The 25,682-nt window shown below is 32.7% G+C and overlaps 1 protein-coding gene across 2 annotated transcripts in view; it reads right to left on the bottom strand.

Moving 5' to 3' along the window:
* Window positions 1-11,304: 11,304 nt before the first annotated feature.
* Window positions 11,305-25,682, bottom strand: part of LOC143076334 (uncharacterized) — a 30,086-nt gene continuing 15,708 nt past the window's right edge. For both annotated transcript variants that reach the window (XM_076252053.1, XM_076252054.1), the window contains exons 11-18: window positions 24,470-24,568; window positions 23,550-23,626; window positions 22,579-22,679; window positions 20,832-20,931; window positions 16,519-16,575; window positions 15,428-15,511; window positions 14,451-14,561; window positions 11,305-13,834 (exon numbers count right to left, since the gene is read on the bottom strand). In XM_076252053.1, coding sequence (XP_076108168.1) covers window positions 13,763-13,834; window positions 14,451-14,561; window positions 15,428-15,511; window positions 16,519-16,575; window positions 20,832-20,931; window positions 22,579-22,679; window positions 23,550-23,626; window positions 24,470-24,568 — 701 coding nt within the window. In that variant the 3' untranslated portion in view covers window positions 11,305-13,762. The remainder of the gene's footprint in view (window positions 13,835-14,450; window positions 14,562-15,427; window positions 15,512-16,518; window positions 16,576-20,831; window positions 20,932-22,578; window positions 22,680-23,549; window positions 23,627-24,469; window positions 24,569-25,682) is intronic.

Genomic DNA, 25,682 nt, shown 5'->3' on the forward strand with positions numbered 1-25,682 from the left:
CGGTTTATTAGCGATTATAATATTGGACTCGTCATCGAAAGTCTTATTCCGGAACGAGTTGTCTGGGGAGTTCAAGTATAAATGTCCTAGTAAGATCTAGTAATTATTCCCCTACCGAGGACTACCGACGAAGTCGAAGGGGAGTTTCGGTGATGTTTGTCAATAAAGAAAACATGGAGTTCACATTTAATATTGACTAGTATATTCATTTTTTTTCTGTCCCTATACCTACCGAGAGTGCACAAAGTGTTTACCCTTGTCCGTCTGTATGTCTGTACATCACAAAGTAATTTTCTCAAAATAAATTTTGGTGGCATCTCTTTGACTGTTCTTATGTTAACTGTTATTACCCTTCAGAAATGGAAAGACTGGCAAATTTGCAGTTTCTGCAATTAATCTATGATAACTTTATAACTTGGCCTCATTCAAATGATTTGAAACATGCACTTATACACATTGTTATTACCATTTTACTCAGATTGTCTTTAAATTCAAGTGGTGTCAATTTCACTATTCTCAAGTGCTGTCTTATTATAAATGGGAAAAGAATTGACAAACCAGTACGATCAGGAGTTCCACAGGGTACAGTATTGGGACCACTTTGTTTCCTTATATATATATTAACGATATGGGAGAAACAATCTCATCAAAATCAACCCTACGTCTATTCGCTGACGACTTTCTATTATATAGATCCATCAAAGGTAGTGAGGACAGTTTAGGCAGCAACCATTTGATTTTCTGGGGGGGGGGGGGCTATGGTTTTTTTTTCTGTGCAAACTTTTTTTTTCGCCTGCGGCGAAAAACAATCTATTTTTTTCGCGACAAGTTGAAAACAATTTTTTTCTTTCAATAGCATTACATATAGTGGCAGCTGAGGGTGAAACAAACAATTTTTTTTTTCTCAGAATCAAAAACAAATTATTTTTTTCTCCAAAAACTGGAAACAAACTTTTTTTTCCAAAAAAAACCATAGCCCCCCCACCCCCCCTCCCCCCTCCAGAAAATCAAATGGTTGCTGCCTTACAACTTCAACACGATCTGACGGAACTAACCAAATGGGCGGAGAGATAGCAGATGACATTCCATCCAGCTAAATGCTACACACTTAGCTAGAGTATCAAGAAAGAAAAACCCAACAATAGAAGAGTATGAAATGATGGGACAACAACTATCCACAGTCCACCAATATCCATTCCTCAGAGTCGAATTATCAGAAGATCTCAGTTGGGATCCTCACATCAAAAAAGTCATCACAAAATCCAACCGAGTACTAGGATTCCTAAGACGCAACATCTAGAAGTGTCCACAAGACATCAAAGCGCAGGCCTATACATCGCTAGTGCGCCCACATCTTGAGTACGCCTCCACAGTTTTGGACCCATATCGAAAACACCACATTGACTCACTAGAAATGGTACAAAGAAGAGCTGCCAAATTTGCGACATCAACATACAGTCAGTCGGGAACCAGGGACAGTAACAAACATCATGACAACCCTAGAATGGCAAACGCTAGAATCTAGACGGAAATCTAGTAGAATGAGCATGTTCTACAAAGCCACACATGGTAAAGGCGGCAGTCAACATACCATCATACGTGAGAAGACCATCTACCTCAACTATACAATACCATCCAGAAAGATTTACTCAGATCAGTACCTCCACAGATGCCTACAAATACAGCTATATACCACGCACCATCACCGACTGGAACAGTCTGCCTCCTTGAGCCTTCCAAGCTACATCTCTGGAATGCTTCAAGGAGCAGCTTCGGAGACTACAGCTGTAAACAGAAACCACCTGATTTTATCCAATTTTAATTACACTTGTAAATACTGAGCACGCAGGTTGAGGTTTGCACAGCAGTATATGCGTTTTTGACTTCCACTGCAGATCAATAGTATAGATGTAAATAGATGTAGACATACTGTACTCTAACTTTAGTTATCTTAAATCAAATGTTATGAAACTTATGTACACAATGCTTATTACCACCGAACACAGATCAATTTAGAATTTGATTGGCATCTCTTTCGCTGTTCTTGAGTAATGTCATTTTGTAAATTGAAAAAAGAGCAGAATTTTCTGTATATTTATTTACATACATGATATATGTGTCAGTAGAAATATTTTTCATTTATTGAAATTTACAGTTAAAGTTCTATTTTGACCGTTTTCACCTACCAGTATGTTGTTCAGTGTTTTTGTTTCTTGATAGATTGGAAAATTACTATTTGTACCTTTTCTGTGGAAAAACTTCTCAACTAGTTCTCCCAATGCTTCTTCAATTTTAATATGTTGTTACTGACGACAAAATGATGCCAAGTTTGTATTATCTTTTTTCACTTAGACATGTAATCATTGAAAGATTAAAAAAAGGCACAGAAAATGCTAGGTCAAACAAGCCTGATATCACTATAAGTAAGTATACATCAATGTCATTCCCAATGTCTGCCATGTTAAGTTGCCTTAAAAAGAAAACGAAAACTTGGTTTGCTGTATATTTGACAGATCAATTTCTTTTATTGTTGTTTCTGCATAAAAATGCAAATATCCATGTTTCATCATCGCTCAAAGCTAATAACTCCTCTAAGAGGTATATTAAATATTTCAGCCATGTCAATTTTTGTTGGTAGATATCATCTTTAGTTAAACATTGTTGGTTATGTGTTACTAGTTTATTATATAAATTAATATAGTAACTGAAAATACATGTATGTGTAAAAATTGTCATTTAGGGGCAGTAACTCCATCACAAGAATTGATCTGTCAAATATATACAGCAAACCAAGTTTTCGTTTTCTTTTTAGGGTAACCATTGTTGAACTTATGATGGCAGACATTGGAATGACATTGAATGATAATTATACTTATAGAGATATCAGGCTTGTTTGACCTACCACATGCATTCTGTGCCTCTTTTTCAATCTATCAAGGATCACGTCTTTAACAGTACAAGAGAAAAAGATAATATCAAACTTTACCTCCATTTTGTCGTCACTAACAGCATATTAAAATTGAACTAGAGGGTACAAGGACCCTGTGTCGCTCACCTGATATTTTTATTTACAATTGATGCATGATAAATGCAACTGTTGTACTGTCGTTTAGTTTCAGAGATATAATACTAAAAAGTGCGTTTGAAACCTATGTTTTATTTCAGCCATGTGGGCAGGCAGGGTCATCATACACAGTGGTCACTGGATATCCTAGTGGTGATTTAAACCAAGTTTGTTTAAATTTGACAGTTGTTTCAGGGGAGAATTTTGTAAAATTTATCTAACGAGAAATGCAAAGTAATGAGAAAGTTGTGAAGTTGTTTTGTTGTTGCGCACCCCCCCCCCCCCCTTCCGCTCCCCCTTTGCCAAAAAAACCAAAAAGGTAATAAAAAAATATTATATAAGGGCAATCTATCCTATTAATGATTTCTGCAAAATTCAGTTGATTGTGCAAGGGTTGTATAGCCAGCTGAGGTCGTGAAAAACTCTCTTTTGTTGTTGCAGATAGATCTAGACCTGATAAACAATTTTACCACATGTCAGATTTGCTCTAAATGCTTTGGTTTTTGAGTGATAAGCCAAAAACTGCATTTTACCCCTAAGTTCTATTTTTAGTCATGGCGGCCATCTTGGTTGGTTGGCCAGGTCACCGGACACAATTTTTAAACTAGATACCCGAATGATGATTGTGGCCAAGTTTGGTTTAATTTTGCCCAGCAGTTTCAGAGGAGAAGATTTTTGTAAAAGATAACTAAGATTTACGAAAAATGGTTAAAAATTGACTATAAAGGGCAATAACTCCTAAAGGGGTCAACAGACCAATTTGGGCATGTTGACTTATTTGTAGATCTAACTTTCTGAACATTTTTGCTGTTTACAGTTTATCTCTATCTATAATAATATTCAAGATAATAACCAAAAACAGCAAAATTTCCTTAAAATTACCAATTCAGGGGCAGCAACCTATCAACGGGTTGTCCGATTCATCTCAAAATTTCAGGGCGGATAGATCTTGACCTGATAAACAATTTTACCACACGTCAGATTTGCTCTAAATTCTTTGGTTTTTGAGTGATAAGCCAAAAACTGCATTTTAACCCTATGTTCTATTTTTAGCCATGGCTGCCATCTTGGTCGGTTGCGCGGGTCACCGAACACAATTTTTAAACTAGATACCTGAATGAAGATTGTGGCCAAGTTTGGTTTAATTTGGTCCAGTAGTTTCAGAGGAGAAGATTTTTGTAAAAGATAACTAAGATTTACGAAAAATGGTTAAAAATTGACTATAAAGGGCAATAACTCCTAAAGGGGTCAACAGACCAATTTGGGCATGTTGACTTATTTGTAGATCTAACTTTCTGAACATTTTTGCTGTTTACAGTTTATCTCTATCTATAATAATATTCAAGATAATAACCAAAAACAGCAAAATTTCCTTAAAATTACCAATTCAGGGGCAGCAACCTATCAACGGGTTGTCCGATTCATCTCAAAATTTCAGGGCGGATAGATCTTGACCTGATAAACAATTTTACCACACGTCAGATTTGCTCTAAATGCTTTGGTTTTTGAGTGATAAGCCAAAAACTGCATTTTAACCCTATGTTCAATTTTAGCCATGGCTGCCATCTTGGTCGGTTGCGCGGGTCACCGAACACAATTTTTAAACTAGATACCTGAATGAAGATTGTGGCCAAGTTTGGTTTAATTTGGTCCAGTAGTTTCAGAGGAGAAGATTTTTGTAAAAGATAACTAAGATTTACGAAAAATGGTTAAAAATTGACTATAAAGGGCAATAACTCCTAAAGGGGTCAACAGACCATTTTGGTCATGTTGACTTATTTGTAGATCTTACTTTGCTGAACATTTTTGCTGTTTACAGTTTATCTCTATCTATAATAATATTCAAGATAATAACCAAAAAACAGCAAAATTTCCTTAAAATTACCAATTCAGGGGCAGCAACCTATCAACGGGTTGTCCGATTCATCTCAAAATTTCAGGGCGGATAGATCTTGACCTGAAAAACAATTTTACCACCGTCAGATTTGCTCTAAATGCTTTGGTTTTTGAGTGATAAGCCAAAAACTGCATTTTAACCCTATGTTCTATTTTTAGCCATGGCTGCCATCTTGGTCGGTTGCGCGGGTCACCGAACACAATTTTTAAACTAGATACCTGAATGAAGATTGTGGCCAAGTTTGGTTTAATTTGGTCCAGTAGTTTCAGAGGAGAAGATTTTTGTAAAAGATAACTAAGATTTACGAAAAATGGTTAAAAATTGACTATAAAGGGCAATAACTCCTAAAAGGGTTAACAGACCATTTTGGTCATGTTGACTTATTTGTAGATCTTACTTTGCTGAACATTTTTGCTGTTTACAGTTTATCTCTATCTATAATAATATTCAAGATAATAACCAAAAACAGCAAAATTTCCTTAAAATTACCAATTCAGGGGCAGCAACCTATCAACGGGTTGTCCGATTCATCTCAAAATTTCAGGGCGGATAGATCTTGACCTGATAAACAATTTTACCACACGTCAGATTTGCTCTAAATGCTTTGGTTTTTGAGTTATAAGCCAAAAACTGCATTTTACCCCTATGTTCTATTTTTAGCCATGGCAGCCATCTTGGTTGGTTGGGCGGGTCACCGGACACAATTTTCAAACTAGATACCCTAATAATGATTTTGGCCATGTTTGGTTAAATTTGGCCCAGCAGTTTCAGAGGAGAAGATTTTTGTAAAAGTTAACGACGCCGGACGACGGACGACGGACGACGGACGACGACGGACGCCGGACGCCAAGTGATGAGAAAAGCTCACTTGGCCCTTCGGGCCAGGTGAGCTAAAAAGCATTGGCAGAACTAGTTCAGAAGTTTTTTTTCACAGAATAATACAAATTATCAATTGCCAATCTGTCTAGAAAAAAAACACTGAATGACATACTGGTAGCTGAAAACGATCAAAATAGAACTCTACCAACATTATGATATCAGTAGCAACATATTAAAATCTAATTTAAAAGCTTTGGTTGCATGTTTCATAAGTTAATGCACAAAAATAATGTAAAGTGCCATTTTTTCAATCCACACAAGACCACTTCGTCTTAACTTTAAATTTCAATAAATGAAAAATATTTCTATGGACACATATCCTGCAGAAAATTCTGCTCTTTTTTCAATTTACAAAAGGAAATTACTCAAGGACAACGAAAGTGATGCCAATCATATTTAACGTGATCTGTGTTCGGTAGTAATTAGCATTGTTTATAAGTTTTATAAAATTTGGTTTAGGATAACTAAAGTAAGAGTACGTATATGTTAATTCTTTCCTATTTATAATAAGACAGAACTTGAGAATAGTGAAAGTGACACCACTTAAATCAAGGATTTGTATAGTACAAATCCTTGCTTAAATTTAAAGACAATTAGAGTTAAATGGTCATAAGCATTGTGTATAAGTTTCACATCATTTGAATCAGGCAAAATTATTAAGTTAGATTGCAGAAAGTGCAAATTTGCCAGTCTTTCCATTCTTACGACCGTTGGTTTTCCCGTTTGAATGGTTTTACACTAGTAATTTTGGGGCCCTTTATAGCTTGTTGTTTGGTGTGAGCCCAGACTCCGTGTTGAAGGCTGTAAATTGACCTATAATGGTTTACTTTTTATAAATTGTTATTTGGATGGAGAGTTTTCTAATTGGCAATCACACCACATCTACCTATATCTATTAAGGGACATAACCCAAAAACTGGAAAAGACGCCACCAAAATTCAAACTTGATTTATTTTCCAGAAATTCACTTTTGGATGTACAGACATACAGAAGGACAAGGGTAAAAACATTATGCCTCCTCATTAGGAACAGGGCAGAAAAAAGGAATATAGTCAATACTAAATGTGGACTCCATTTTGTCTTTAGTGACAAACATCAGCAAACTGTTGACAGCTATATAGAAACATGAAGCATCAACATTTTCTACTTAAAAACAAAGATCTACATAAAAAGTTTACCACATTGCTCTGCTAGTTTACTATCCATATGTCTTGCATTCTGCCACTTTTGTTGCAGGCCAGACAAATCAAAGTGCTAGATAGCACCTCTGGAAAGTTTGCAACTGTAGCTGTGTATTATTCCAAAAAAGTTTATAGACATGTATTATTTTAAATATGTATTTGCACATTACAGCTTTGGTGTTTTAAACTAAACCAATTTCTCGTCAGTAATTATCAAAAATCACTTTTTTCATGTTAATCATAAAAGTTTTGATATTTCTATTGCAACTTGAAAACTGTAGATCTAAAATAATGAAATATACAGAAAGCTCTGTTAATTTCTTTAAGTACCCATGCCATGTCAACTTCAAGGGCCTGTGAAATAGTATTTTTCTATTGGTTTAGGTCCTTCATATTTATTTTTTATATGACCGCAAAAATTTTAATTTTTCGTCGTATATTGCTATCACGTTGGCGTCGTCGTCTTGCGTCTCGTCGTCCGAATACTTTTAGTTTTCGCACTCTAACTTTAGTAAAAGTGAATAGAAATCGATGAAATTTTGACACAAGGTTTATGACCACAAAAGGAAGGTTGGGATTGATTTTGGGAGTTTTGGTCCCATTATTTTGAGGAATTAGGGGCCAAAAAGGGCCCAAATAAGCATTTTCTTGGTTTTCGCACTATAACTTTAGTTTAAGTGAATAGAAATCAGTGAAATTTTGACACAAGGTTTATGACCACAAAAGGAAGGTTGGGATTGATTTTGGGAGTTTAGGTTCCAACAGTTTAGGAATTAGGGGCCAAAAAAGGGCCCAAATAAGCATTATTCTTGGTTTTCGCACAATAACTTTAGTATAAGTAAATAGAAATCAGTGAAATTTAAACACTAGGTTTATGACCACAAAAGGAAGGTTGGGATTGATTTTGGGAGTTTTGGTCCCAACAGTTTAGGAATTAGGGGCCAAAAAGGGGCCCAAATAAGCATTATTCTTGGTTTTCGCACCATAACTATTTAGTATAAGTAAATAGAAATCTATGAAATTTAAACACAAGGTTTATGACCATAAAACATAAAAGGAAGGTTGGGTTTGATTTTGGGAGTTTTGGTCCCAACAGTTTAGGAATAAGGGGCCCAAAGGGTCCAAAATTGCACTTTGTTTGATTTCATCAAAATTTGAATAATTGGGGTTCTTTGATATGCTAAATCTAACTGTGTATTCTTAATTTTTGGTCCCGTTTTCAAATTGGTCTACATTAAAGTCCAAAGGGTCTAAAATTAAACTAAATTTGATTTTAACAAAAATTGAATTCTTGGGCTTTTTTGATAAGCTGAATCTAAACATGTACTTAGATTTTTGTTTATGGGCCCAGTTTTCAAGTTGGTTCAAATCAGGATCCAAAATTATTATATTAAGTATTGTGCAATAGCAAGAAATTTTCAATTGCACAGTATTCAGCAATAGCAAGAAATCTTCAATTGCACAGTAATGTGCAATAGCAAGAAATTTTCAATTGCTCAGTATTGCGCAATAGCAAGAAATCTTCAATTGCACAGTATTGTGCAATAGCAAGAAATTTTCAATTGCACAGTATTGCGCAATAGCAAGAAATCTTCAATTGCACAGTATTGTGCAATAGCAAATATTTTCAATTGCACTGTATTGCGCAATAGCCAGAAATATCTAATTGCACAATATTGTGCAATAGCAAGAAATTTTCAATTGATTGGAGTTATCTTTCTTTGTCCAGAATAGTAGTTAGTCAACTTAAATCATTGTTTTATACAATATACAATGTATATTCACTTTTACTACCAACTGATAAATTAAAACAATCTTTACCATTCAGTGATAACAAGCACCTTTTGTTACATTTTAATATTTTATGATGTATTTAAATGAGTAGTTATTGTTGCAAACTCCATTAGAAATTTGAATTGAGATCAGTTTTGGAAAAAGGGAAAAAAATGGGGGGGGGTTAAATTTTTCTCAATTCAGATTTCATAAATAAAAAGAAAATTTCTTCAAACATTTTTTTGAGAGGATTAATATTCAACAGCACAGTGAATTCCTCAAAGGCAAAAAAAAATTTTTAAGTTAATTAGACCACATTCATTCTGTGTCAGAAACCTATGCTGTGTCAACTATTTAATCACAATCCAAATTTAGAGCTGTATCCAGCTTGAATGTTGTGTCCATACTTGCCCCAACCGTTCAGGGTTCAACCTCTGCGGTCGTATAAAGCTGCACCCTGCGGAGCATCTGGTTAGTAAAATGTTTTGTTACTGATAAACACGCAAGTTTTCTTGTTTGAATTGTTCCACATGTTTCACATATAGGGGCCTTTTATAGCTTTCTACATGTATTTGGTCCAAATATTTCTCTTTATTAACGATCGTATGGTGGCCTATAGTTATTAATACATTTTCCTCCTTTGAACTCTTTTGGATAGCATTGGTTCTTTGCAAAAAATACCGCATCCTTTTTTTTTTTACAAATGACAGTTACAGTAACTTAAATCAATACAACTTTAATGAAAGTGAATTTATATTAAAGGTTTTGATCAAAATAGGGAATGTGTCCATGGGACACAAATGATGCCCCCGCTTGCACTAACGTTATAAAGGGTTACACAACTCAAGAGCTGTAAACGTGATGCTACCATTATTTGTACTTGATCTGAGTTATGGGGTATTGTTAGCATTGTGTATACATTCTAATTACCAACTGTTCAGGGTTTGACCTCTATAAAGATATAAAGATGTGCCCTGCGAGGCACAACCCTAGAGCAGTAAAAATGACTCCACCAATATTCAAACTTGATCTTGGTTTTATGGTTAAAAGTATTGTGTATAAGTTTCATAACATTTGGTTAACTCTAAAACGGTATAACTATCGCCACCAAATCAGTGTTTGTGGTAATGAGCATTGTGTATAAGTTTTATAACATTTGGTTAAGACAAACTAAAGTTCGAGAACAGAAACTAAAATTTCCAGCAACTTTTCTTTTTTTAAAGTAGCATAAAACGCTATAATGATTAAAGTGACGCAACAAAAAAAATCATACTTGACTTGTGGATTGTGGTTATAAAGATTGCAAATAAATTTCATACAATTTGGTTCAGGCAAACTAAAGTAAGAGAACAGAAAGTTTGGGATGTACAGAGGTATGTACAAGTAAGAGAAATCCAAACTTTGAAAAATGCATTTTATTGCAGTGTTTAAGTGAATTGTTAATTTTAATTGTTATACATTCATATTGCTAAATAAACACCCTACAGGGTCATGCCATTAACACTTATAAAATTGAAAGGACTGATTATTGTTACACAAACAAATCTGTGTTCTAATCTGAATAATTACTTATTAATTAGTGACAGTACATATGCATTATTTAAATGTGATGTTTCTTTAATACATGTTATTGTTAATTTTTAATAGGAGCTATATTCATTTGAAAAAAATTTATTTATTTGCTTTCTATTTACAGTTTGCCAATCTAGACAAATGCTAAACAAACAAAATAGGGTATAAATATCTTATTAAATGTATTGCATGTGTTTATCACTGAATCCTCTTTAAAATACAGACAAATATTTTATATTACCCAGTATTACCCACTAAAACCCAGTAAAACCCGGGTTTTCCCAGTATTTCCCACTGGGCTGGGCAATACTCATAAAACCCGGGGTTTTGCCAACCCTGTTGCGTGAGACATTAGACATATAATTATCGAGTATTTGATATTTTATTACCTGTGTATTGTTTAAACAAACCATTATCACTTGTCAATTATCCAACTGCTTGGTCAAAATGTCAACTTGTTCTCGCATTTTTTAAAATCAGTTATTCCCCATTATTAGATACACTCAGGCTTTTACCCTGTTTAAGTATGTACATATTGTAAAAGTAGAGCGGGAAAATGTTAATTCATGAAATATTCATAAATTAAAACGCAATGTCGCGTAGATTTCTTGTGATTTTCTCTTCAGCACATGGCAGATCCGCGAAGTAGTGTTTGTGATACTCATTTTCAAAATGAAGTTAAATTCATCTGAATTGTCAGTGAACATTCATTTCTTTTTTATTCAAGCTGTAACCTTTTCAGTCAAAAGAGTAGTTACTCAAAATTTTAAAAGAATCTTCCAAGAATCAGAATTCAAACACTAGTACCGGTACTACATTATCTTGGAGCAGAATAATTGCCATAGTCTGTCACGGGAAGTTTGAGGCAGACGCCTAAGGAAAGTAGCAATAGCAAGCTATAGCAAACTTTCCAAAAATGAAAGAAATAGTAATGCAACTCCATTAATCACAAATTTATTTAACACAATTTTCCTATTATTAGCCAATAAGGTTTTTCATGTATACTTTATTTTGCTGATATGATATCCAAAAAAAACATTCATAAAACAATGTGTATAAATTAAGATGAAACATGTTTTCTTATGAAATAATCAGCACTATAATTTATTCTTTCCATCATACTTTAAAAGTAAATACCATATAAACAACACCCAATACACACATTACAATCACACTACACATAAACACACATGTTTAGATTTCTAGTGTGCCATGTTTCATGATAATCTCATGGTTCTATGAAATTATAAAATCTACTGTGTTCACAATTTAAAAAAAATATTTTCGGATCTTTTTAGACATATGAACAGTCATACACTTTATGTTATTTACTTTGTTTATACTTTCAAAGTTATCATTTTAAATTGAAATCATTTTATCTACTTACTCTCATTTTTTTGTAAAGCAAAGGAGTAGGTCCAGTAAGACCCCTTTTTGGCCCCAAAATATAGCAGTTTTACAAAATTGTTAAAATGTAAACTTTTAGTTATTTATTGGACAGTAGAATGCTTCTGCTACATAAATATGGGCTGTTTTTGACATTACAATGCACATATATCGGGTATTAGCACCATTAAGTCATGCTAAATTATTGAAATCTTCACAATTCTAGCATTTTAGTTAAATTCTAGACGGTTTTCGTGTAAAACAAAAGTGGTCGCATTGGTGTTCATCCTTAATATTGAAATGTAAGATGAATTTGATGATAATACATAACATATATAAAGGTTGAGGATGAACACGGATGCCGCCACTTTCATTTCTGACAAAAACCATCTGAAAAGTGACATTTTCCGGCATATTTGGTAGATTTTTCATATTTGAGCTTGAATCGGATTGTTTTTTACTACTAAATCAGTTAAAATATTTCACTTAAAACTAATTGATTTCAATGAAATAGACACTTAAGTGTTTAAAAAGTGGTCAAAATCTTTTGTCAGATGAACCTGAAATTTGAGGCCAAAATCTGTCCTTACTGAACCTTACTCCTTTACATCTAAAGTTTCCTTTTAAATATAAAGTGATATGGTTTGTATAAATATATTACCATTTAGTGTTTATTTTTTATTCTGCAAAAGGTGAAAAAATCATACATACTAAATACTGTCAAATATGGCACAAATGTAAAATTCAGATCATGAAGTAGTTTTAAGGTCATTCCTTCAAAAAATTTACAGTATTAGTTTTTTCTTCTTAGCAAGCTGCTACTAATTTTTACTGGAGCCTTAAAGCTGTAAAAAATAAAGGTTATTTCTCTTATCTTTTTTTTCTTTTAAGAAATATGTTAGGAAAAAAATCTGATCAAATATACTATAAAAGCCTTGTATTGATTTGCATGTCCAGTAAATCTTTACTAGACAACATTTATTTTGGTTTTGTTTAGTTACTATAAAACATGTAAAATGGATTTACATGCAAGGTTTGCCTTAAATACTTACTATTTGTTATACAAAATTGTTAATGGACATTCTTAGCTAGTGATTGAAGACAAATTTAATACTGATTGATCTTAAAAATTGGTAGAACTCATTACATATAGGGGAGATAACTGCCCACAAAAGTTATCAAAGGAAAAGAAAATTATCTCCCCTTATATAAAATATATGATCATAATACTACATATCAGACACCAAACACTTTCATTAAGAAAAAAATCTTCTTTTTTAAAGGCATTCCTATGGGATCAATAATCGTTTCATTTGTAATTTGTAACACAAGCATATTGATGGTCATTTAAAAAGCACTTATTTCAGTTAAATTACATTTCTGTGTTGATATATATTAGCTTAGACAATAAATATTGAGCCTTGAATTGAAAGGTCAGTTTATCACATTGACAGGAGTTAATAAGTTCAGCTTCATGCCATTCAACTTGTCCAGAATATTAATTTAAGTGCATGGAATTTAATGGTGTTAAATTATAATATTCTCTTGAGGTGTTCACTCTAAACCCAAAACAACCTTTGAACTGTATAAAAAAGCCAATCAAGGGCTATTCCAGTAATATGGATGTGGATGCTACAAAGGAACTGTACCAGTGTTACTGTTGAAAAAAACTGACTTAAACATAAATCATTTGGCTGTCAATCTTGAAACAGGGGAAAAAAGAAAGTAACTGTCAAAACCAACCTACAGCAAAAATTCTTTTCAAAAGGAAAATGGCCAAGTCCTGCCAAATTTTTTTTTTGTTTATTTTGTGGAAAAAAACTTTTAATTTGTATTTGCGTGCTTTTATATATGTCTATTACAACCAAAAAATATTTCAAATGAAAGACTGTCTATTAGAACATTTTGTAAAAAAATTATAAAGCGGTTTTTGTTTACAGTCTTGCAGAGTGTTATTTGTAAAATATTGCATTGTTTCCATGACAACAGACTTATCACAGTCCAGACTTCTCACAGGTCCAAACTCGTAACACCACCTGGCACTTTGTCTATCAGCAGACTTCCCTTAGAAGTTAAAGATTTCTGGAAAAAAAAAAATCAATGATTATTTTCCGCAAAAACATTTTGATAATTAAATAATCAATACAAACATGAAAAGAAGTAAATATTACATAAATGAATGTATGATTAAACTAGAGGCTCTAAAGAGACTGTGTCACTCACCTTGGTCTATGCGCATATTAAATAAAGGACACTGGTTAGATGGATTCACGACAAAATTGTGTTTTGGTGATGGTGATGTGTTTGTATATCTTACTTTACTGAACATTTTTGCTGCTTACAATTATCTCTATCTATAATGAACTTGGCCCAGTAGTTTCAGATGAAAATAATGTTCATAATACTACATATACACAACAGCCCGGTGGATTTTACTTTTTCCACCGGCCCACCGTGGACAGCCCACCCGTGCCCACTCCAGCTATAATATCTTTTTTTGTAAAAATATTGATAAAAATGCTTATCTGCTTGTTTCAACTGATTGTACTTGCAAGTCTTTTGATTAAACAAAAGAAAGTGCATGCCCACTCCTATGGGTTGGCTGAGTGGACAAGCTAGAAATTTTGCCCACCCAGTGCCCACTCCCACTGTGGACGGGTGGACAAAGCAAAATCAACAAGAGCTGTAGTGTACTTACTCTCTGTGCTTGTAATTTGACCATCTCCTTTCTAAGTTTATCTAGTAAAGCTGTATTTGGTTTGTTGGAATGTGTCTGTGTTTGAAGTTCAGTGATAGACTCTTCCTCCTTCTGCAAGCCAAAAGTCATACAATTATGCAGATAATATAATCATGATACTGTATAGCGGGTTATTTTCATAGGGTGTAAATTTTTCGCAGATATAACATCATCGCCAAAATAAATTCCGTCAATTTTAAAAGTGTAAATGCAAAGGTATTGATAAAAAAATTTGAATCTGCCAAAATAACAGCCGCCAAAATATATATATAAATACCTTTTTTAAGGAAATCACCCAATTTTACACGCGCTAAAAATAACCCCTTGTACTTGTTTTGCTATTTATCTTTTTTTAAATTGACAGTACTGGCCATGATAGAGTTTTAAGATACTAAGATGGCATAAGGAATCTATCAAACAGTTAGGGTAAAATAAACTACTAAGTAGTCTATTTCTTAATGATTATTTATTCCAAGTTATCTTTAGCTCATGCTAACAATGCCTTGCTGATAAAGTACATTATAAATAATACAAGGTTTTCCCCCTTACCCTAGACATCTGATCTAAAGAGTTTATGTTCCTATTAAAAGGTTGAAATCATTTGTTTTGACATTTTCTTCAGTATGCTAGTTCCATGTTGAAAACTTTATAACCCCCAACATTGAAAAGGTTGTTCTTTATTAGTAGATATTTAGTATAAACAATAAACAAAAAATTTGAACATCAATACACTGCATGTATTGAAAAACAAGTGACAAGTCACTTTTACAGAGGAGATATTTAACCCATTGAAGACTTAACAAGCCATTCCCAGCTGTTCCTTTAAAATATACATGGTACCCAGGAATGATACTTTGAAAATGAGACATGAAAATAGCTAAAGAGTCAAATTACACCAAATAACAAATGCAATAATTCAAAATATGAAGAAAACTTACCTTCTTATCCTTGAATAATTTCCCTGTTGTTTGTCCATACAAACGTAGTAAAGATCCTAGACTAGTAATGTGTGTATGAAGTTGCTGAAATATAAAAAAAAATCTGAGCAAAACTGTGAAATGGATTTTCTTTTGAATCTTCATCTTTAAATCATGTTACTGCTAAGAACCAAAACAACGGAAAGGTAGCCATTACTTTTTCTAACAAGAATGTGTCCTCAGTACACGAATGCCCCACTCGCACTATCATTTTCCATGTTCAGTGGACCGTGAAATGGGGGTAAAAACTCTAATTTGGCATTAAAATTAGAAAGATCATATCATAGGGGACATGTGTACTAAGTTTGAAGTCGATTGGACTTAAACTTCATCAAAAACTACCTTGACCAAAAACTTTAACCTGAAGCGGGACAGACGGACGGACGAACGAACGGACAGACAGACGGACGGACGCACAGACCAGAAAACATAATGCCCCTCTACTATCGTAGGTGGGGCATAAAAATAGCTTTTGTCCAGTGTGAAGAGTACAAATGCTCGACTGTTAGGAATTGTACATACGTTATACAATATAAGTACAAGATCTACATTTAGGAACTGTTGAGAACTGTGCTGTGAGATTCATTTTAAGAAGACGATTTGATTGATACACTATATTTGTATTATAAAGTGAAAATATGATTATGAATAAAAAAAACTTTTGGTAAAATTCAATGAAGTAGTAATCTAACAACAAATAAATATGTATTGATTGTCATTATTGCATTTTCTTACAAAACTGTGGATTCATTTATTTTCGTGGATACCAATTTTCATGGATTTAGGAAAACTTACACTTTTGTTGATATTAAACTTCATGGTTTTTCTAAAGTCTGCTCTAGACGTTAAGCAAACAACACTCAATCATTCAATCTAAATTCTGCATACATGCCTATGGAAATTGTAATTCATTGAACATTGAAAACCCTGGTTCCCCTGTACCCACAATATCCACAAAAAATGGTATCCAACAAATCATAATGAATCCAAAGTGTATAATTTTACATTTATTAACAATAAACTCCATTAAACAAACAAATATGTTTACATACCTGTAGCATTGCTTGTGCTGCCCTCTGTTTTCCCTCTCTTTTATTTTTACAAACAATCTGTAATTAAAAATAGATAACTGTATGTAAAAATAATGAACCACATATAATGGAGAAAAGTTGTCTTACCATCTAACCATTCTTTAAAACTATAAAAATTTCTATTAATTTCTACAAAAGTTCTTTTATAATTTCTGTTCTACACTGGTGTCAAAAATAGATTTTGAGGATAGAAACAAGAGGCTCTCAAGAGCCTGAATCGCTCTCACCTTAAATTTTTTGCTTAAATCTTCCATCAATGATTATTTTGGGTTTTCAATTTATATAAATGGTTCTTCGATTCTGTCATATCTTCTTCAAAAGCAACCAGGTGCTCCGCAGGGCGCAGCTTTATACAACCACAGAGGTCGATCCCTGAACAGTTGGGGCAGGTATGGACAAATACAGCTCTGAATTTGGATTGTGATCAAATTTTTGACATTATATGTTTTTTTTACACAAAACAAATGTCAAGATTTTACAAATCAATTAAAGATTTCTTCTTCAAACTTATTTAAATCTAAAATTAAATAGTTGACACAGCATAGGTTTCTGACACAGAATGAATGTGGTCTAATGAACTTAAAATTTTTTTTGCCTTTGAGCAATTCATTATGCCATGTATGCTGTTGAATATTAATCCTGTCAAAAAAATGTTTGAAGAAATTTTCTTTTTATTTATGAAATCTGAAATGAGAACAAGTATGGACACAACTTTTAAGTTTGATACAGCTATAAATGTGGATTGTGATTAAATAGTTGACACAACATAGGTTTATGTCACATTATGAATTTGGTTTAAGAAATGAAAATGTAAATAGTCATGTCTGGCAAATGTCCAACATACATTATCTAAAAACATTTTAGATAAGATAAGGAAAAAAAGCTTCATCAGCAACATTTTTATTGACAAATTTCCAATGAAGTTATTTACATAAAGTTATTGGCAAATAAAAATAGAAAATGACATCATAGTCATGTCTGGCAAATTTCCAACATATATAATCAACTACTATTCTATACAAAGAAAGATAACTCCAATTGAAAATTAATTGCTATTGCACAATATTGTGCAATTAGATATTTCTTGCTATTGTGCAATACTGTGCAATTGAAAATTTCTTGCTATTGCACAATACTTGATATGGAATCCTGATTTGGACCAACTTGAAAACTGGGCCCATAATCAAAAATCAAAGTACATGTTTAGATAAAGCATATCAAATAAGCCCAAGAATTTAATTTTTGTTAAAATCAAACTTAGTTTAATTTTGGACCCTTTGGACCTTAATGTAGACCAATTTGAAAACTGGACCAAAAATTAAGAATCTACATACACAGTTAGATTTGGCATATCAAAGAACCCATTTATTCAATTTTTGATGAAATCAAACAAAGTTTAATTTTGGACCCCCATTTGGACCAACTTGAAAACTAGGCCAATAATTAAAAATCTAAGTACATTTTTAAATTCAGCATATCGAAGAACCCCAAGGATTCAATTTTTGTTAAAATCAAACTAAGTTTAATTTTGGACCCTTTGGACCTTTTTGTAGACCAATTTGAAAATGGGACCAAAAACTATGAATCTACATACATAGTTAGATTCGGCATATCAAAGAACCCCAATTATTCAATTTTTGATGAAATCACACAAAGTTCAATTTTGGACCCTTTGGGCCCTTTATTCCTAAACTGTTGGGACCAAAACTCCCAAAATCAAACCCAACCTTCCTTTTATGGTCATAAACATTGTGTTTAAATTTCATAGATTTCTATATACTTATACTAAAGTTATGGTGCAAAAACCAAAAATAATGCTTATTTGGGCCCCTTTTTGGCCCCTAATTCATAAACTGTTGTTACCTCAACTCCAAAAATCAATCCCAACCTTCCTTTTGTGGTCATAAACCTTGTGTTTAAATTTCATTGATTTCTATTTACTTTTACTAAAGTTATTGTGCGAAAACCAAGAATAATGCTTATTTGGGCCCTTTTTTGGCCCTTAATTCCTAAACTGTTGGAACCAAAACTCCCAAAATCAATCCCAACCGTCCTTTTGTGGTCATAAACCTTGTGTCAAAATTTCATAGATTTCTATTCACTTTCACTAAAGTTAGAGTGCGAAAACTAAAAGTATTCGGACGACGCCAACGTGATAGAAATATACGACCAAAAAATTAAAATTTTTGCGGTCGTATAAAAACAAGAGTGGACACACTGAAATGTCTTGTTTGTCTCGTGTTCATAATATAATTTATGATGAAAGTATAAAAAAAACATTGTATACCCCAAGCATTACATTATTGCTGTTTACAGTTTATCTACATCTATAATAATATTCAAGATAATAACCGAAAACAGCAAAATTTCCTTAAAATTACCAATTCAGGGGCGGCAACCCAACGATTCATCTGAAAATTTCAGGGCAGATAGTTCTTGACCTGATAAACAATTTTACCCCGTGTCAGATTTGCTCTAAATGCTTTGGTTTTTGAGTTATAAGCTAAAAACTGCATTTTACCCCTATGTTCTATTTTTAGCCATGGCGGCCATCTTGGTTGGTTAGCCGGGTCACAATTTTTAAACTAGATACCCTAATAATGATTTTGGCCATGTTTGGTTAAATTTGGCCCAGTGGTTTCAGAGGAGAAGATTTTTGTAAAAGATAACTAAGATTTATGGAAAATGGTTAAAAATTGACTATAAAGGGCCATAACTCCTAAAGGGGTCAACTGACCATTTCGGTCATGTTGACTTATTTGTAAATCTTATTTTGCTGAACATTTTTGCTGTTTACAGTTTATCTCTATCTATAATAATATTCATGATAATAACCAAAAACAGCAAAATTTCCTTAAAATAACCAATTCAGAGGCAGCAACCTAACAATCGGTTGTCTGATTCATCTGAAAATTTCAGGGCAGATGGATCTTGACCTAATAAATCATTTAACCTCATGTCAGATTTGCTCTAAATGCTTTGGTTTTTGAGTTATAAGCCAAAAACTGATTTTACCCCTATGTTCTATTTTTAGCCATGTGGCCATCTTGGTTGGTTGACCGGGTCACTGGACACAATTTTTAAACTAGTTACCCCAATGATGATTGTTGCGAAGTTTGGTTCAATTTGGCCCAGTAGTTTCAGAGGAGAAGATTTTTGTAAAAGATAACTACGATTTACGGAAAATGGTTAAAAATTGACTATAAAGGGCCATAACTCCTAAAGGGGTCAACTGACCATTTCGGTCATGTTGACTTATTTGTAAATCTTACTTTGCTGAACATTTTTGCTGTTTACAGTTTATCTCTATCTATAATAATATTCATGATAATAACCAAAAACAGCAAAATTTCATTAAAATTACCAATTCAGGGGCAGCAACCTAACAACGGGTTGTCCGATTCATCTGAAAATTTCAGGGCAGATAGATCCTGACCTGATAAACAATTTAACCCCCATGTCAGATTTGCTCTAAATGCTTTGGTTTTTGAGTTATAAGCTAAAAACTGCATTTTACCCCTATGTTCTATTTTTAGCCATGGCGGCCATGTTTTTTGATGAAATGGGAATTAAAACACAAACTTTATTCTAGATACCCTAGGAATCAATCAGATGAAGTTTGGTTTGTATTGGTTCAGTAGTTTCAGAGGAGAAGATCTTTGAAATAGTTTACGACGGACGGACGACGACGACGGACGGACTACGACAGACGCCAAGTGATGGCAAAAGCTCACATTTCCTTTTGGAAAGGTGAGGTAAAAATATCAATGTTGTGTAGAATCTTAAATTCACTTCAGTATGTGCTTAACTATCAAAAAACTTTATGACTATAAAATATCTAAATTTTTAACCATGACAGAAAACTGATTACTCTTGGATTATATGACATTATAAAGGAAACCAATGTTTTTGAAAAAATCTATCTATGCGGATTGGGTTTAGTTCATTGTTGATGTCCGTATGGTGACTTATAGTTGTTAATGTCTGTGTCATTTGGTCTCTTGTGTAGAGTTGTCTCATTGGCAATCCTAACACCTCTTCTTTTTTATATCTACTTTCTATCATTCTGATTAAAATGCAGTTCCTGCTTCCAAGCTTTGCTTCCTTACAATATGATGTGGTATGATTGCAAATAGGACAACTCTTCAAAAGAAACCAAATGACAGAAATTAATAACAATATAGGTCACTGTACGGCCTTCAACAATGAGCAAAGACCATACCACTTAGTCAGTCATGGACACTGAATCTGTATTTAAATCAGGCTGTACTTACTGTAACACTATGCTTTCCAACCGTCAGTGTGTATTCACTCTTCTGATGTCTTAGAGGTGTTACGTCTGTCTTCACATGTGTATCACCCATGCCGTAATTTCTGAAAGTACAAAATAATTCACATCTTTACCTTTGTAAAAAAAATCCTGATGCATGCATTTAAATTGGAAACTTTTTTGATAATAAAAATCTTGATCACACCTTTATGCTGTTCTATTTTAATCTGAAATAGCTTGCATTTCATATTTTATGATGTTTATTCATAGTTTATTTTGAGAGATTTTAGAGAATGGTCCTTTGTGTGTTACCAAGATCCTGTCACATGTGATGTTTTTTTTTTCATCCTGAACATGCATGAAATATTTTGATTTGACATTAAGGAAGCATATATGTGATGCATACAATTATACTTCACTCCATAAATTTAAATTCATTTTTTTTAAAAATTATATATAAAGTTCACTTGCAGAACAGATTACTCTTCTGCCAATAGCCTATCGTCACAGATTTTCCACTACAGTCTAAAATTTGAGTCTGAGCGAATTCCAATGGCACTTAGCTTTAATAAAATGAGTGTTTAAAGAAGTTCATGCATTACAATGCCATGGTTAATCAAACACACTTAAATATGGTAACAGGAAATTTTCTAATAGATGTTAATGTTTATTTAACACACACCAATCTGTTTACATGATGTTTCTTACAAATGTCAATGTCTAATCATACACACCAAGCCTAAACATTTAAAATAATTGAATCTGATTTAACTCAATACAAAGTATGTGTACTTTTTAAACTTTGGCATTGTTTTACCCAGGACAAAGGTTGGCTTTTTGCAAAATTTTGCCTTGAATTTCATCTTTATCATCAAATATCAACATGATCAAGATAGCTTCAATTTTGTTTTGAATAAATGAGTTGATTTTTAATCCATAATACTAGGTAAAACAAATATCTTCTTGGAAGTACACTCATGACATTATTATGTGTCATTTTAGGGTCTAAAATCAGGACTTTGGAGATATTGTCAAATTAAATATTTTGTACATTTTTCCAATGGAAAATTTTGGCCAAAATTTAAAAATCCAAAATATTCTGTAACTCAAGTAAAAGGTGCAAAGCCTTTCCCTAGACGCAAAAATTTTCAACACGAACTCTGTAATGCATAATCAACCTTAAAGGATTGGAACTTCATAAATAATGTGATGTGTCATAAAAAGGTTTTTATATATTAACAATCTTATCACAACTTATGTGAAATGTTTAATATTTTCGACAAAATAAATAACAGGCTATTATTTCAACTTGGAATTATTTATAATTATGGAAATTGAATAATTTCTTGTGTTAAAATTTTTTTAAATAAATTCCATGTTTATTTGGTATTATGATCTTTTGAGCGATTAATAACACTTTCCATACAATGTATTTTGGTTAGATAGTGATGTGGGCGGCACAGTACATTCTATTGAAAATATACTATTTTCTTTGTTATAGAAAGTGCTGTGCGCAGCACAGAACATTTCAGTACAGAATAATCTTGGAATTTATTAAAAATTTCAATAACAAGAAATCAAGCAAATTCCATAACCAAAAATAATTCCAAGTTCAAATAATAGCTTGTTAAAGATAATTAAAATCTTAGGGCCAATCTGACCCGTCATGAAACTCCTATATGAAAACTGACCTTTTGAGACATTCTAGCAGTAGCTGATATAGACTAGGTTGACCTGTTTTGACAACTCACCTTTTGAGACATTCTAGCAGTAGCTGATATGGACTAGGTTGACCTGTTTTGGTACATAAATCTGACACTCTGGGATCTTCAATTTTGATTTCATCAAAGAACTGCAAGTAATGAAAAAACAGATATGACAAAAAGGTATTTTTGATAAATCTAAATTTTATTACAATAAGAAACAAAACCTTCACAGTATGCAAATGGAGAAGGAAGCCAAAATAATTCATTTTAATATACCGAATCTTCCTTATCTGTAATGATACACCTCCCCTTTAAAAGAATGTCAGAAAGTAATTTATTAGGTGTATATAAATAAATGTGTTAAATTTCCAAACCCAAAGGCATTATTTTTCACATTTTTGATGAAGATACTTCTATTCAAGTTCCATTCAGCACCGGTATAAACAAAATGCATTTATTCAAAATAAAATCCCTCATTAAGTTTTTATGGGCAGAGTATCAGATACATTTAGGTTAAGTTATAAACTGGAACCTGAACAAAAGGTGCAGGAAAGTAAGTTGTTACTTAAAATGGAGAACTTATTGTGAGGCTTTTATTGATGCCTTAGAAAGTAACGCAATAATAAGAACTGGTGTTCTGATAAGACTGATATCCGATCTGTGTATCTGTGTTCAACTTTTCCTATATTTGCAGTTAATTAATTCAGAATTTCGGTTGGTTATAATGTCATAATGGCAATAATAAATACTTACAATGATTTCTGAATCGGCAAAAAGTAAAAAGATTAGAAAAAATAAAAGTGATGCCACCAAATTTCAAACTTGATCTGTATAATGTGGTAATAAGCATTGTGTATAAATTTCATAACAATTTGATGAGGCAAACTAAAGTTAGAGAACGGAAACCAACTTTGGGACACACAGAAGGACAAGGGTAACACTTAATGCCCTTTCCATTATGCCGAGGCATAAAAATTATTTTAAAATTTGACGAATACAGAAATTTATTGACTTACTGAGAGATCTTCTTCCCTCCCCATCTCCTCATTCACTTTATTCATCTGTGGAATCAGGATACTCAATGTTGCTTTTGCTGAAAATATACTTGTTTAAATACATTTATGACATATAAAATTCAAACTGAAATATTTTGACCTAATATATACTGGAAAATCTTGAAGGATGTTTTTCTGAATTAAAATTGAGAATTGAAATGGGAATGTGTCAAAGAGAAAACAACCTGACCAAAGAGCAGACAACAGCTGAAGGCCACCAATTGGTCTTCAATGCAGCTAGAAACTCCCGCACCCGGATGCATCCTTTAGTTGGCCCCTAAACAAATATGTATACTAGTTTAGCATATAACAAAAAGATGATCTCTACTTTTAAATTTTTTAATAATCTTTTTGCATCCATATCTGTTTTTGTTTTCTGGGTTCAATCACATACATAACTGATGAAGCCTTTCTACAAAACTTTCATTCATTATCAAACAAAGGGGTATGTCAATGAATAACAGTAACATGTGCCGTGCACACATACATAACATGTTTTTGTGATGTACCCAAGCCATGATAATTTTCATTTATTCTGGATTTTTCCACAGATAAAAAACTGAAGCAGTATTTGCTGTCAGTTGTATGTCAGTATATTAACATCAATTTCTAAGAGTTTAAATTAGTTTCATCTCTTCACATTTCTGTGTGGATTCATTACTATGTGTGGGGTACCAACTCATGTTGAATTCAATTGTAAAAGTTTACTACTGACTTAAATATTCAAGGAAGAATACATTGTTAATAGGCTTGTACATCGACCTTGAAGCAAAACTGCGAAATAAAATATCAATCACAAAATTCGTACTGATGAAAATAAACGAATTTAGAGTACTTCTTTTTTCTTTACAGTTTTCAGCTTCTCTATAAACATAACAAACCTGCATTAACTTTGGCCATCTTTTTACTGCTGGCATACCCTTTACCGTACTCTATGTTGTTTATGAGGACTGTGGCACAATATGGATTCTGAGCATTTTCTGTAAAATTATTAATTTATCATGTTTATCAATACAGAAGTTGTTGAAGATATAGCAGTATCAAATACAAATACATATATTGTGTATTCAATAAATTTTCATACTTGATGTTAAAAACTGGTCCAATAACCATGTTAACCAATTGTTTAATTTTGCAGAAGATAATCTCTTTTCTAATGCTTTAAGGTGATACCTAACACTACAGGGAGATAACTCTGTCAAACCAGCTTAACATTTTGACAATGTTGTATTGTTAAGAAAATATTAAGCTTCTCAATGATCATAATTAGTGTTTCAGGGAAAGATTTTTGAAATTTCTATACTTTTTTCAAAGGCTCAAAGTAAATATATTGTCAAATTTTTTTTTAAAGGCTCAAAGTAAATATATTGTCAAAATTTTATGAAATTTAAACGAAAGAAATAAATTTTAGTCAAGGTGTTGGGTACCACCTTAATGTTATGAAAAATTAACACAAAAATCTGGAACATTTCTTTCTAATGAAAAATTTCTAATAATTACTTATTTTTAAAAGACATACATCACCGTGTATCATCGTACAGCGGATATAGGTACTAACCAAGCGGGCGTTAGCGATTTTGATCTTACACTGTAACCAAAATCTTTGTTTTGTTTACATAACATCAATGTGTACTTCAATCTAAACATAATTGCTGTTTTTAAGAAATGATTTGGTCGTAGGTTGATGATTACAGATGTCTCATTATTTTCCCAAAACAAGAGGGATTACTAAAACATTGTAAAAGCATGTGCAAATACTTGTCAAAGAAGTTGGCCCTCGTCTCGTCCGATATAATTCTATATTCATTGCAACTCTTTTTCTGATAGAAGGTTAATGTGTGTGTTAAATAAGTATAGCGGTTTCAATAATTGGCATTGAAATCTTTCATACATGTGTTATTTTTCGATATTTTATCCCTAAAGAAGCGTTGTGTACGGTGTTTAGCTGACCACATAAATCTGTATGTACGGTGCATAGTTAAGTTTTTATACACCGTACACAAAAACTTTATTTTCATACTCGTTTATTACCCAAAAAGTTTCAAGGAATGAGTAATCACAGGTAGGTTTATAATTGGTAACTATTACTTTTGC

Source organism: Mytilus galloprovincialis, chromosome 5 (assembly GCF_965363235.1).
Source record: "Mytilus galloprovincialis chromosome 5, xbMytGall1.hap1.1, whole genome shotgun sequence".
Lineage (NCBI taxonomy): Eukaryota > Metazoa > Mollusca > Bivalvia > Mytilida > Mytilidae > Mytilus > Mytilus galloprovincialis.